We start from the raw sequence: 14,920 nt of genomic DNA on the forward strand, positions 1-14,920 counted from the left end.
TATCAAACAATCTTGTGTGCCCTTGCATTGGCTATAGGAAAATGACTACTGTATTTGGTAAGTGTCGTTAGGGTAAGCAGGTTATAGGAAAATGACTTTGTTTGATATACTCGGATAAGATAATCTTCACTAATAAAAATTGTATTTTATAAGCTTATTTATTTGTATGATCTGTTTTTGCATAAGCTCAAAAATAAATCAATCTAAACAAACTCTTAATTAAATAGTAAAATTTATTATTTCCTTTCATCTTTTTTTATAAGAAATAATTCATCTTTTAGACTCATTAAATAACATATGTATATGATATATACCAAAGCCGACCCTAAGCAAGGGCAAGGCAGTTCTTTGCCTAGGGTCTCAAAATCGGTTTGTTGGATATTTCTAAAATATTTGCTAAAAATGTTTAAGTATCAGTTAATTAATACGTGTATTTAATATTTAATTTTTTTAAAATAAAATGAAATAAATATTATTAGTTTTTTTTTTTTACTTAAAGTCATAAAAGTTAAACTATAAACTAATTGAGTTAACTTATCAAAATAAAGATAAGTAATTGAATTAACTTATAAAAATAAACTATGAATCAGTAAACTATAAGCTTAAAAAAAAGTGTGATCAAATAATATTTTTTTAAAAAAGTAAACTTATATACTATACTATAAAACATAAACTCGAAATTTGTTACATGCTAACCATTGCATTTTATGAATGAATAAAAGATAAGGAAACATGTGTCAACATTATTAAAAAATGTTGCAAAGCCAGCCAATAATAATATACGCATGTATGTATTGTCTTCAGGTGTATTAAAATTGCAACAAATCTGAACCTAACATCACACAGTAACAGTAACACTAACATGTACTAGTACATTGTACACAATGCTATGATCCAATGAATCAGTCAACTTTTTAACTACCACTTTAATGCAGTCAAAATCCTTGGAGTAAAATACCAACTAAAGAAACGCCAACATAATTACTTTCCAATCACTAGTTAACTAAACTAGTCAATTAATTAAAACTAAGTAAAAGTGAGAGGGGTATTTTAGTAATTGAAGGAAAAGAAGGTAGGAAGGAAGGTGGTTAGTGATTGATTTGATTCTTGTCTTCCTCACCACTGTTACTCTGTTACCATACATAACCAAACAACTAACAATATATTTAACAATTCAACAACACTAACTCACTCACTTCACATTTTTATTTTTTTGAGATCTGAAAATCACTAACCACCAATATGAGAGAACCATCGTCAATTGGAATCGAAACCAACGGCGTCGTTTCTCCGCCGCCTCAAGCACTTCTTGAAAGACTCAAAGACTACGGTCAAGAAGATGTTTTCGCTCTTTGGGATGAACTTTCTCTTGAGGAACGCGATTTTCTCGTCAGAGACATTGAGGTAACTTCATTCTCATTCAATTCCGATTCACTGATAGTATTTACTATTAGATTTGCAATTCAAGTTCTATTTGATTTTCAATTTCGTTCTCTTATGTTTTTGCAGAGTTTAGATCTTTCTAGAATTGATCGGATTATTCGGTGTTCATTGCGATCTCAAGGTAGTTTTTATTCTTATATAATTGATAATTGATAATTGATAATTGAATTGTTGCATGCTATGTGCTGTGCGATTGACGGTTTGGTTTTATACAGGTTTGCCGGCAGCTGCCATTGAACCGGTGCCGGAGAGTAATGTTTCGAAGGTGGAGGAGCGAAGTCATGAGGAACGAGAAAAATGGTGGAAATTGGGATTGAAAGCTATTTCCGACGGCAAATTAGCTGTTTTGCTTTTATCTGGTGGACAGGTAATTTTTCTAACTGTTTGTTATGGATGAAGATGATTAACTATGCTTTTTAATTAATTTATGAAATGATAGTAATGATGTGTTATTTTAATAATAATGATGCCACTAACATATTTTAGAATTGAATTATTCATGCAATGGTGCTTTTTGATTTACTGGTATATGTATTATTTTATGTGAACTTTATTACACTAATAGGGGTATTATTTAGTCAGAAAAAAGCAATATGATTACATTACTCCTTTTTTTTTTCTTTCCCTCTATAGGCATTATTTTGTGATAATTCTACACTTTTTGTTTTTGGGTCTTCACTCCATAGATAGGGATAAGTTAGAATCTGAGAGTCTTCAATTTTATTGTCCTACAAAAGCAACATCATTGGCTTAAAAGACGTGAGAGTGTAAAAGCAGATTTTTTTTTTTATCATAAAAAAAGTTTATAATCTGTTTTCAAGTACTAGTAGTATGTTTTGTCAAAAAAAAAGAAGAAAGAAAGTGGTATCATATGCTGCTTCTAGTATGAAGATGTAAAGCATTGGCCCTTGGTTTATTGTAATCATTAAATTAAATATGATAAAGTTGCTTTATGTTATGGGGTTACCACTTATCCCTCATCTCTCTCATCTCCTTGGATTCTAACCAAACAGCAAATAGAGTATAGTGTCATCCATATTGTTATTATTTTATTCAATATTTAATATTTTATAATATATTATTAACATTTTTCGGTACATTAATATATTTTATTTATATATATTGGATCTTTTAAGGTTTCAAAGTATAAGCAAAAAATTGTCATATTTTTGTGATCAAAGTATAAGGAAGATCTAACTAAATTGAGTTTGCTTATGATCAGGCATTGCTATGAACAATTTTATGTTCATTTCAGTCTTTGTTCTTAACTATTAAATTTCAATTGTTTGCCTTTTTGACTGACTAGAATGTCCTGAAAACTATAAATGCAGGGGACTAGGCTTGGAAGTTCAGATCCAAAAGGATGTTTCAGTGAGTATTTTCACTTGATATTGAAAGCAAATTATTGAAGCTCAAGTTTCTGACTTTCTTCAGTTGGCATGTGTGTCTGTTAGTAACTATTTTTTTTTTTTGACGAAATCTGTTAGTAACTATTAACTACTAGGAAATTCATAAAATTTTGTATAATGTTACAGATAATTAATTTTTATTTAAGCTCCCAACAAAGCACAATAAATTATCACCATTCACTACTAATTTGGGGAAGACTACCAGTTTGGAAGAAATGAAAACAAACTAAGTTTCCCTTTCTATTTAAATATGGATTTTTTTAATTCAAATCCTTCTTAGTAGAAAGAAAGCAGAATATCCTCATCGTGGAAAGCATAAAGGTAGTTGTTGAATGATAGCCATGAATGTGTTACAACTTACAAGCAAGTTAATATTTGCTCGTATAAATAGAAGGCATTTGAATATTTATGACCTTAGGTCTATTGACATTTTTACTGATTCTAAATATGAATACTAGATTAGTGGATGCATTTCCTCTAATATTCTTCAATTATCTTTACCTTTCGACTTGCCAAAGTTTCTGCTAAATTTTACTTCTAAATTGTATCAAAGTAACTGAAGGATAGTATGCATTCCTTTGACATTTGCATAAGTCTTCCTTTATTGTGATGTCGTATCTGTAAGTGATATTTCTGTCATTATAAAGTGTTGAGATTAAATCATGACATGTATCTTTTAGTTATGTGTTTTCATACTTTATTTTAGATATTGGACTTCCATCTGGAAAATCACTTTTTCAACTTCAAGCCGAGAGGATTTTGTGTGTGCAGAGATTAGCTGCTCAAGCTACAAATGAGAGTAAGTCTCACTTGTCTTGGTTCAGTTTGTTCATGCATTATTCTCTTTGTCATCCTCATTGGTTTGTCTATTGAAGGTTCTGCTTCTTCAGCGCAAATTCACTGGTATATAATGACTAGTCCATTCACTGATGAGGCAACGCGGAAATTCTTTGAAAGTCATAAATATTTTGGTCTTGAAGCAGAACAGGTAAGACGTCTTTAATATTTTTTCTTGTGTTAGTAGTACTTATTTTACAATGATTTGCTTACTTTAGGCTCACCTCTTTGATATATAGGTTACCTTTTTCCGGCAAGGGACAATCCCGTGTGTTTCCAAGGATGGTAGAATTATTTTGGAAACTCCGTATAGGGTAAGGTCTCATTATTTTACTGAGCTTAAATCTTTGTTTTTTTCTCTACCACACCCCTTTTTTCCCAATTATTTTGAGTCATGTAAAGCTTCTATAATCTAATTTAGAGAGCACTTGAGGATGAGATTCTTCATTACAACCAAGGTTTTAAATAGCGGTCGCGGTCACGGTCGCGGTCGCGTCAAGGATTTCGCGATTTCGGCTGTTACGGCTGTTGCGTTATGAAATACGGTCGTCGCGGTGTGAATAAATCACAATATCGCACAAATCTTATTAAAATTATTTGTACTATGATATATGTATAACAACTTAAATATGAGATAAATGTAAAGTTTTGAACTTGTAAAGAGTTAAAAAGATATAACACTTTATAATTTATGTTCATATTTGTATTAAAAATGTGATTTTTATGCATTTCTATTGGAAAAAATAGAAATCTCTATCTATTAGCATTTTGTCGCGGTCGTATTGCGTTTCTTTGCGGCTGTATCGGTGTTTCGTCGCGGCCGTAACGGCGTTTCGGCGTGATTTTTTTTCACCATATAAAAACGGTGAAAAACGGTAACGCTAGGCCCCAATACCTTTTTGTCGCGGCCGTTTTCGCGGTAACGGACCTTTATTTAAAACCTTGATTACAACTGATAGCTTTGCTTATCTAATTTTATGTTTGCCATGCTAAATTTGAACCTTCCAATCCTTTGTTTTATGACCCTATTTGAGTTCATTCTTGTGGATTACTATTCTAAACTTTTAAATCCAGGTAGCAAAAGCTCCTGATGGGAATGGTGGAGTGTATTCAGGTACCTTTATGAGCCCTTTATTACAATATATGATAGTGGTGGGCAAGATTGAATCTATTTGAATTGCCTTTTTTGTGTGTGTTCAGCTCTGAAGTATACCAGATTATTGGAGGACATGGCCTCAAAAGGAATTAAGTATATTGATTGCTATGGAGTTGACAATGCACTGGTGAGTTCTCTTTGTTTCCTCTTTTGACTGTTGAATCAATCTGTTTTCTTGGTCATTTCTGACTTCTTATTTAAGAAGTATGTATTGACTTGGACTTGTGAACCAGGTTCGAGTTGCTGATCCATCTTTTTTAGGTTACTTCATTGATAAAGGTGTCGCTGCTGCAGCAAAAGTTGTCCGCAAGGTAAAGTTATCCATTACCTTTATTTTTCTGATCAGTGCAAGTAAAAAAATCTTTCTAATCCCTTTGTTTGTTAGATTAAGTTATGGTTGTGTATGATTGGATTCATTCTGCATGAATTATTTTTGTAGGGGATGAGTCCTTTTAGTTTACTTCTTTGAATCTCTGTTACATTCACAGTTTCCTTTTCATATCACTATAGTCGAGATTATCATAATTAAAAATACCGTGATACGTGTCCTTCTAAGAATCTGCAGAAAGAAGATTGGACTGTAAGAAGTATGAACACATTAGAATTTCCTAAGGAGGTATTTTAGTTGGTGAGCTGAGGGATTCTTAAGGAGTTTCTTAACTAGGAGGTCCAGGTCCAAACCCTAGAAACTAACATAACTTCTAATTTGACCAACATTTGACTGTATAAAAAGGACATGTTAAAATATTCTTGATTATCTTGCACTCCTTTTCCTCCACTTTTTCTTTTCAATCTCTCTCTTCCCTACCCTTCTCACATCCTTCATTGGGGTGTGAGAATCTTTATTCTACATATTTCCATGGATTATAATTTTCATCCCAACTTATGTTCCTACCACTGTTAGTATTGAAAACATAACTCAGGGATCCAATTATTCAAAAAAAAAATAAAACATTGGAAACATAACTCAGGAAAATAAACTAGAACTCAGGGATCCAATTTTTTAGGTAGTTGGGCAATAACTCAAAAAAAAAATACAACTCAGGGATCCAATCATTTAGGAAATTGGACAATAACTCATAAAAATATACCCCAGGGATCCAATTATTTGATAGAACGAAAAATCTAAAACACAAGGTTTAATGTTTGTATTCCTTGCAAATATGACTCCTTTTGGCTTTAGATGCCTACGAAAAAGTCAATTGTTGTGATCCCTTCAATATTTGACGCATCTTTATTAGAGTTTCCGTTAATCAAAATTCAATAGATTTTGTTTCACATAGTATATGCTTATTAATTTGGTCGTTATATGACAGGGATATCCGCAAGAAAAGGTTGGGGTGTTTGTACAGAGAGGTAAAGGTGGTCCTCTTACCGTAGTTGAATACAGCGAGTTGGATCCATCACTAGCTTCCACAGTCAATCAAGCAACTGGCCGTCTTCGTTTTTGTTGGAGCAACGTTAGTCTGTTCTTTAAAATTTCATGTATTGTGCTTTCCAAACTTATTTTTTTGTGAGATTTGAGGATCATTTCTCTTGAATTTCGGTGTGTTCTTATAAAATGGAAAGGTAGGGGTTGAAGAGTTACACTTCCTAACAGGAGCTTTGGTCTGTCATATATCATCCGTTAGTTAGAAACTATGGAAATCTTATGACCATCTAATTTTCTTATTATTATCTTACATAATACCTTCAGGTTCAGTATAAAAAAAATCTGAAACAAATATTACTCCATAAGGTTTTCTCTTACTATCCATCAATGTGGTTGCCAATCCCGCCCTAATACCTTATAGGTCATAAGGCTCATAACTCAATTTGCTTTATCAACCAAAATCTAAATTCAAAGAGATCAGAATGCATGTCTTGATAGTGTCGACCAACCTATTTAACCAACCCCGTTAATGGGACAATGTTCGGCTCCTCTAGCTGTTGCATAAAATGAACGCTATTGTTTATGATCAGGAATCATGTATAAAATTGATGTATAGCATTTGTTCCGCTCTGTATTTGAAAAATTTATTATCACTTTTTCCGGCTGCTGTGTAAGTTATCTTCCAGATTTCTTATTAACCTTTTGATTTCAGGTTTGCTTACACATGTTTACTTTGGATTTTCTAAACCAAGTGGCAAATGGCCTTGAAAAGGACAGCATGTATGTGTCCTATCGTGCTTCTCAACTCTCATTGTTATCGACTTCCAAGTGTTAAGAAATTAATTTATTGCTACATATGCAACCTTAGTCTTACTGTCTAATAACCAAATTCAAACTAAGAAGTAATTTTATACTGCTATAGAATCAATTTGCTGTAGGAAAAAGATTTTAGCTCATCACTAGTTAATCAGATGTCGTACTCTTAAAAATCTTGATGTCTTATTATCCATGCATTGATTCTATATGCAGTTACCACCTTGCAGAGAAGAAAATCCCTTCCATTCATGGACATACTATGGGATTCAAACTTGAACAGTTTATATTTGATGCATTTCCATATGCTCCTACCACTGCACTTTTTGAGGTGACTATAACTCTAACTTTTACATTAAATTGTGCAATTTATTTGCTGACGCTATGCTTGTTTAAAGATGCTACTCTTATTGCCGCTTTTATGTATCCATTTCAGATATTACGGGACGAGGAATTTGCGCCTGTAAAAAATGCAAATGGCTCCAATTATGACACTCCAGATACTGCTAGAATGCTTGTTTTTCGACTCCATACTCGTTGGGTAATTGCTGCAGGTGGCTTCTTAACACATTCAGTGCCCTTATATGCAACAGGTAAGTTCTCCCTCTTTACTGCCAGAAAGGAAAGTAATTATAATCATGAGTCGGGTGTCGCGTCTACTGTAGTTTTTAAAGCCACGATACTGGGCTTTATACATATTTTCATTAAAAAAATATTTATCTTATGATTCTTATCTTACTCTTCCTTTCTTTTCATGAAATGTGGTTGCCTCTTGTTCAGGTGTTGAAGTGTCACCACTCTGTTCATATGCGGGTGAAAACCTGGAACCTATATGTCGAGGAAGAACATTTCACGCACCTTGTGAGATTACGTTCTAGTTCTACCCAGTTTGTGCGGCTTTGTGACAATTTCAATGAGGGAGTTCTCAGTCCCATACATTTCTGAAGATAAATTCATGCATGCCACTCATCATTATATCTGATTATCTGTATCTTCTCCAATCTGTTTATGATTGGCTTTTTTGTTTTTGGTTTTTATTTTTTAATTTTTTATCACTTACATGTTTTGGTGTTGCAAAGGGATGTACATGTATCATTATTTTATTGACCATTTATTTGCCCATGCAGAATCAAATATGTTATTCCATTTTCCTTCAATTTCCTAAATAAGTTCATACTTCATACCCTGTCTCATACTGCACTATCAGTAATATTTTCTTGTAATAAATATATTTCATTGTAATTTTATTTTCGGTTGTAATGAAAATAATAAACATTCCTATTCAAATTCAATTTGCTTGTTAAATATTTCAATCCTGCACTCGAATCATTCAAACTCTAGAATTCGAAACCCCTTACAGGTTCGATTTCGAAGGTTGTTTTTCAAAAATGTTAAATGGGGCTTGGGTTAGGGAAGTGGGACGTTCTAACTTCTAATCCTAAGATGCGAAATAATGGGGAGTGCGGAAAGGAAAAGTTAAATTTCAACGTAGTTAATTTGAATGTAAAAACACATGGCATTAATCATTGAAGTGATGCTCTATAAAAAAGGATGTGAAAGCAAAAATTTTAGTACTTACTTTTGAGTAAAATAATTTTTTAGGGCATTTATTTTTGGAAAGGCAATTTTTTAGAGCACTTCAATGCTTAATGTCAAACAAAGTGAGTCAATTTGTTTAGTCCGTGAGACCTAGTTTAACCGATAATATTGATATTATTAGTTGAATTCGAATTATTGTAGTTTTGTATATGAATTTCAGTATCATTTATTATTTTTCTGAGAAGGAAAAAAGTTAGACTAATACTGTAATAAATAACTATTGGTTACCAGGTGAATTAGACATAAAAAACGGTTTGTATCCATTCCCATAAAGGTAGATTAAGTTTGAAAATATCACGTAGTAAGTTAAAATGAAATGTTGAAAGTCCAGTCTTATTCTTGGAGTGGAGTGGCACATAATCAAATTGAAATGAACCACAGAAATTAAGCTACGCTTCACTATGATATGACACTCAAATTTTAATCAAGACAAGATCCTTACTTGTGTTGGAGATTTTTCAATGTTTATATACATGGTCAACTTTTTACAAATTCCATTTGAACGTGTTGGATATTTCTTGAACACTAAGGTACCTTTCTTATTTTTCTTTGCTTTTAAAAAATCGACAAGGGGTATCAAGTGAGAGGATTTTTTAATATGAGAGATGAGAAAAATACATAATGACCATTATAGATTAAGTTAATGGTAGAGATTAAATTTGTTTTTAAAGTATACTACCATTTATAATTTCTCTCTCGAAAATCTAATCATTTTATTTCAATAACATATCAACTGATTTGAGGTAAGAGTTAAACGAGTTGAAGTCTAAGATTCAAAACCTTATGAACTAGAAAATGTTAAACAGTATCGCGGTGCACTATAATTAATCGCTAACATTTGTCATTTCAACAAAACAAAAAATTATAGTCGCACATTAATTTTTTTTGTTACAATAGTAGTACATTAATTTGACTATAAGGCATGTCTGATCATTTTTAAGCATATCTCTTATAATACTAGGTCATATGTATGCAACTCATACGTATTTAAACACTTCTGAATACTCTTTTGTATATCACTAGAGCCAATTATATTTGAGGCGCATTAAAAACTAAATGTGAATATCTCTTTTAACCGAGATTCAAATATTAGTTTATTACATTACAAAAAGACTAATATTTTCCGCTAGATCATCTAACCCTGTTAGTTATTGACTTATTTTTTAGTTTACAAAATACTTTACGCATATAAATAAATTTTTATGTTAATTCATAAATTTTTACTAATAAAAACTGTATTTTATAAGTTGTTTTTTATAAACTACCTTGAAAAACTTATAATAATACATAAAAATTAATTTATTTGTATAAGTTGTTTCGCATAAGCTCAAAAATAAGTCAATCCAAACGAACCCATATTTATGCCTAAAATAACAAAGTAAATCTTTATGTCATATAAGCCACTAGGTTTGGTCTAATGGTGAGGAGTTTGGATATTACATTATAGATCTTGGGTTCGATCCCAACTCATTATACACCAAAAAAAAATCTTTATGTCATATATTGTAAAATTCATAATAGTATAGTGGAGTTTTTTTTTGTGAATCAATTTGTATTTTTTGGTGAATAACATATGTGGATATAATACAAGGAAAAACCGAAAAAAACTACAAAGACATGAATCTAGGACCGATGTGAAACGAATCAAACGTTAAGAGAAAGCCACGTAGGCCTTCCTTTAGCCACACCCAATCCTTCATAAATCCACTTGTTGCTAACTTCAACTCTTCTTCATTCATCATCACCTTCCTCCTCTCCACCACCACCAACACATTCTCTCCTTTATGGTTTGTGCTTTTCTCTTCTCTTCTATCTTACTGTTATGTTAATTAATTTCCCTATATTTTATTTTCTCAATTCCTTCATTATTTTTTAGTAATTATATATTTTCATTAGAATTATTATTATTGCTGCTTGCTTGTAGTACTTTTTATTTATTCTATAATAATGTTAAGTTTCCTAACTTTTATAATTAATTTTATGAGTTGGTTTTTGTGATAAGAAACTAGAATTGTACTACCTCTGGTTATTTTTATAAGAGACAACTAAGTTGACAAAAATTAATGTATTTGGTTCATAATAAGGACTAAATACATCAAGTTTTGTTGACGACCAGGTTGTCTCTTATAATGTATTTGTTTATTCAATGATGTTTTGTTCTTGATAAACATTGAACTAGTTAGTGTTTACTTTACAATATAGTAATTGAGACTAAGACCTGATTCATATTTTGGTTTTGTATGCTGTTGTGTTGGTTGGTTTCAGATGGCAGCATCATCAGCATGTCTTGTTGGAAATGCATTATCCACACATAGTAATAGAATTAGTCTTGGTAAGGATTTGAATGGAAGATATATCTTTTCATCATGGAGATTTTCATCCTTGAACAATAAGGCATCAAAACCATTTTCTATAAAAGCTTCTTTAGATCAAACTCAACAGGAAGGTAGAAGAGGGATTCTGAAATTGTTGCTTGGAAATGTTGGAGTTGGTTTACCTGCATTATTGGGAAATGGAAAAGCTTATGCTGCTGATGAACAAGGGGTTTCATCGTCGAGAATGTCTTATTCGAGGTTTCTAGAGTATTTGGATAAGGATAGAGTTACTAAAGTTGATGTGTATGAGAATGGAACTATAGCTATTGTTGAGGCTGTTTCTCCTGAATTAGGAAACAGGTTGCAGCGTGTTCGAGTTCAACTTCCTGGACTTAGCCAAGAGCTTCTTCAGAAGTTAAGGGAAAAGAACATTGACTTTGCAGCTCATAATGCTCAAGAAGATTCCGGTTCGTTTTTGTTTAACTTGATTGGGAATCTTGCTTTCCCTCTTGCTGTCATTGGTGTATTGTTCCTTCTCTCGAGGAGATCTGGTGGGATGGGAGGTCCCGGCGGACCTGGATTTCCACTTGCTTTTGGTCAATCTAAAGCCAAGTTTCAAATGGAACCAAACACTGGAGTGACATTTGATGATGTTGCTGGGGTGGATGAAGCCAAGCAGGATTTTATGGAGGTGGTTGAATTTCTCAAGAAGCCTGAGAGATTCACTTCCGTTGGTGCTCGCATACCGAAAGGAGTTCTTCTTGTTGGTCCTCCAGGAACTGGAAAGACATTGTTAGCCAAGGCTATTGCCGGTGAAGCCGGTGTTCCATTTTTCTCTATATCAGGTTCTGAGTTTGTTGAGATGTTTGTTGGTATTGGTGCTTCTCGTGTCCGTGATTTGTTCAAGAAGGCTAAAGAGAATGCTCCTTGCATTGTCTTTGTTGATGAAATTGATGCTGTTGGAAGACAAAGAGGGACAGGAATCGGTGGAGGGAATGACGAAAGAGAACAGACCCTCAACCAACTTTTGACAGAAATGGATGGATTTGAGGGTAATACCGGTGTCATTGTTGTTGCAGCAACTAACAGAGCCGACATTCTTGATTCTGCATTATTGAGGCCAGGCCGATTCGATAGACAGGTATGATTATATTACGAAAAACCTTTATCCGTTTATTAATGATTAAATTACTAAAGGACCGAAATCCTAAAGGTATGAACATAATGCTTTTGCAGGTATCGGTTGATGTTCCAGATGTAAGAGGAAGGACTGAAATCCTAAAGGTTCATGCCAACAATAAAAAGTTTGATTCGGATGTTTCTCTTGAAATAGTTGCAATGAGAACACCTGGTTTTAGCGGAGCTGATCTTGCAAATCTGTTGAATGAAGCTGCTATATTAGCTGGTCGGAGAGGAAAGTCAGGCATTTCATCTAAAGAGATTGATGATTCTATTGATAGGATTGTCGCTGGAATGGAAGGAACATTAATGACTGATGGGAAGAGCAAAAGTTTAGTGGCATATCATGAAGTCGGGCATGCCATTTGCGGGTAAAAAATTAGCTATCGTTTTGTCTTTCAAGTAAATGTTTTGTAACATTGCAATGAAATCACGGTTTTGTTGTCTAAATGACTATGTTACGGATCAGGATCCTCTAAAACGAGCAATGTCCATTGTTGATAAACAAATCCATGGTTGATATTATATGCACATGCATAACAAATCATGGGTGGTTAAAATATCAACCCTTGATTTTCTCACTTTATTGTGTTACGTAACACTTATATGTTGTTCTAGTGAAAATATTCCCGTAAAGTTGTTTTGAAACATCTATTTCTACTTGGTTGCAGAACTTTGACTCCTGGCCATGATGCTGTACAAAAGGTAACATTGATTCCTCGAGGTCAAGCTCGGGGTCTTACATGGTTCATTCCTTCAGATGATCCAACTCTGATCTCAAAACAACAACTCTTTGCAAGAATTGTTGGAGGGTTAGGTGGTAGGGCTGCAGAAGAAATTATTTTCGGTGAGCCTGAGGTTACAACTGGCGCAGGTGGCGATTTGCAGCAAATCACCGGTATAGCAAGACAGGTAATAATTGTTCATAGAATTCTACATCACAATCTGATTTCATTTTGGTAAAAAAAATTCGGCACAATCTGAGTTGTGTTGTTAGACTTTGAAGGATCCATATTCCTTACAAAAATATGTTTTGATTTTCCTTGCTTATCTTCTTATGCTGTTTGGATAATTGTTAATGATACTCTTGCAGATGGTAGTCACATTTGGAATGTCTGATATTGGTCCTTGGTCACTTATGGACTCATCAGCGCAAAGTGGCGATGTTATCATGAGAATGATGGCAAGGAACTCAATGTCAGAAAAGCTTGCTGAAGACATTGATACTGCCGTCAAGAGATTATCAGATGAAGCATATGAAATTGCTTTGGAACAAATAAGGAACAACCGTGAAGCAATTGATAAGATAGTCGAAGTCCTTCTGGAGAAGGAGACGTTGAGTGGAGATGAATTCCGTGCTTTACTATCAGAATTTACTGAAATTCCAGTTGAAAATCGGGTTCCTCCTGCAACTCCATTACCTGTACCTGTTTGAATGGCCTGTATGTAGTTTCTTTTATATGTATTTATTATCTCAGAATACGAAGTTACGCACTACATCATGCTTCAAATTTGTGAATGACAGACATGCTTCTAGCTTACATTTTAATTGTTATAGTGTTGATATTGACAACATACAATATATACAAATAGTAAATATTTGAGTGCAGAAATCCATAGTTTGTTTCAACATATTATTCTGTATAACTTTTGTGAGTTACAACTATCAAGCCAGTATTAGTAACTTGTAAATAGGACTATAGGAGTACGAATAGGTTATACCGCTGACAGGGCTAGCAGGTTATACCAGATATTAAAAAATGTTAGATCAAACCTACAAAAAACGTGAAAGGTAACATGTGGAACTTAGGCTTTTTCTTGGCCAGGTTTATTTAAGCAAAGTTTTACTCGACATAGCCTATTCCCATCTCTACCAGTCAACATCTAATATATTTCTCTAAGCAATATCATATATATATATATATATATATATATATACTGTTTAGTGATTTACACTTAGTCACTCTTCAATTAATCTTTGAATTCTTATAATTTATTGTAATCTCCTCATGTGCTCATAAACTGCTGGAAACAAGTGCTCCAATTTGGTGCTAAATTTTGTACATCCAGTGAAATTGCACTAGGTAGGTCAATACAGCAAAAGTTGAAGCTGGGATATTCTTGTTTTTTTTTCATCCAAAACTCAACAACTAGTTATCTTTACTAAAACATTAGAAATTGTCAAGATAGAACGTAGGGCGCGAGTCAGGAATATTATGACTGATACTCAGGCGACAGTAGCCGAATTGTGGTTAACAATTTAAGGCTTAGATACACACCTCTTTTTTTTTTTTATAAGCAATGTTAATTGTTAGTATTACAATGTTATGTTAGTTTTTTCTCCTTTGTCAGGACTTGGACCCTGGACCTCCTGCTCCTTAACTCTTAGCTCAACTAGCTTAACCAGTTGAGCTACCCATCCCACCCCAGATACACAGCTCTTGAAACTTTTATCATCTTGAATGTGTTGGATTTAACAGATTTCCTTGCAAATCTATACTTGAGGGGAATGCTAGTTTTAATCATTGAGAAAAATCTAGTGACATGAATGTAGGGATGTCATAGGGTGGGAAATGAGCGGGAAATACTTTACAGCTTGCCCTGCAGTTGTGCCTTGACCAACTCCAGGTCCAATAGAAGCAGCCCGACGGCCAACAAGTGGATGTCGGACCTATGAACAGGGATACTCCCCAAACTCACAAAGAAAAAAGGAAGAAACTTGGGGAAAAAAAAAGAAACAAAATGACTTAGACAAATCTTTTTTGCGGATAATCTCAGACCAATCAATCGAATATGC

General features: G+C 33.4%; 2 protein-coding genes across 3 annotated transcripts; both read left to right on the forward strand.

The window, feature by feature from the left end:
* The first annotated feature begins 999 nt into the window (after nt 1–999).
* LOC123918757 (UDP-N-acetylglucosamine diphosphorylase 1-like) lies at nt 1,000–8,211 on the forward strand. 2 transcript variants are annotated; one of them, XM_045970906.1, is made up of 15 exons: nt 1,000–1,404; nt 1,510–1,564; nt 1,659–1,810; nt 2,775–2,814; nt 3,559–3,651; nt 3,728–3,840; nt 3,929–4,003; nt 4,764–4,803; nt 4,890–4,972; nt 5,079–5,156; nt 6,162–6,305; nt 6,930–6,997; nt 7,247–7,361; nt 7,467–7,623; nt 7,811–8,211. In XM_045970906.1, the coding sequence occupies exons 1-15, from the start codon at nt 1,243–1,245 to the stop codon at nt 7,906–7,908; spliced, it is 1,473 nt and encodes a 490-aa protein (XP_045826862.1). In that variant the 5' UTR covers nt 1,000–1,242; the 3' UTR covers nt 7,909–8,211. The 2 variants fall into 2 exon arrangements, with proteins under 2 accessions (XP_045826862.1, XP_045826861.1); XM_045970905.1 differs by having other exon boundaries at nt 1,137–1,404; nt 7,247–7,623.
* A 2,050-nt stretch (nt 8,212–10,261) lies between these two features.
* LOC123918753 (ATP-dependent zinc metalloprotease FTSH 2, chloroplastic) lies at nt 10,262–13,736 on the forward strand. The gene is made up of 5 exons (XM_045970900.1): nt 10,262–10,416; nt 10,895–12,085; nt 12,181–12,494; nt 12,795–13,035; nt 13,217–13,736. The coding sequence occupies exons 1-5, from the start codon at nt 10,414–10,416 to the stop codon at nt 13,556–13,558; spliced, it is 2,091 nt and encodes a 696-aa protein (XP_045826856.1). The 5' UTR covers nt 10,262–10,413; the 3' UTR covers nt 13,559–13,736.
* The last annotated feature ends 1,184 nt before the right edge of the window (nt 13,737–14,920 follow it).

Source organism: Trifolium pratense, linkage group LG3, assembly GCF_020283565.1.
Source record: "Trifolium pratense cultivar HEN17-A07 linkage group LG3, ARS_RC_1.1, whole genome shotgun sequence".
NCBI lineage: Eukaryota > Viridiplantae > Streptophyta > Magnoliopsida > Fabales > Fabaceae > Trifolium > Trifolium pratense.

Bases quoted from the DNA above. Each gene is read 5' to 3' on its own strand.
- LOC123918757 (XM_045970905.1), top strand. From the start codon at position 1,243: ATGAGAGAACCATCGTCAATTGGAATCGAAACCAACGGCGTCGTTTCT. The intron at 1,565-1,658 runs GTAGTTTTTATT...GGTTTTATACAG, and splicing joins GTGTTCATTGCGATCTCAAG to GTTTGCCGGCAGCTGCCATT. The intron at 5,157-6,161 runs GTAAAGTTATCC...GTTATATGACAG, and splicing joins CAGCAAAAGTTGTCCGCAAG to GGATATCCGCAAGAAAAGGT.
- LOC123918753 (XM_045970900.1), top strand. The intron at 12,086-12,180 runs GTATGATTATAT...ATGCTTTTGCAG, and splicing joins CAGGCCGATTCGATAGACAG to GTATCGGTTGATGTTCCAGA. The intron at 13,036-13,216 runs GTAATAATTGTT...ATACTCTTGCAG, and splicing joins TCACCGGTATAGCAAGACAG to ATGGTAGTCACATTTGGAAT.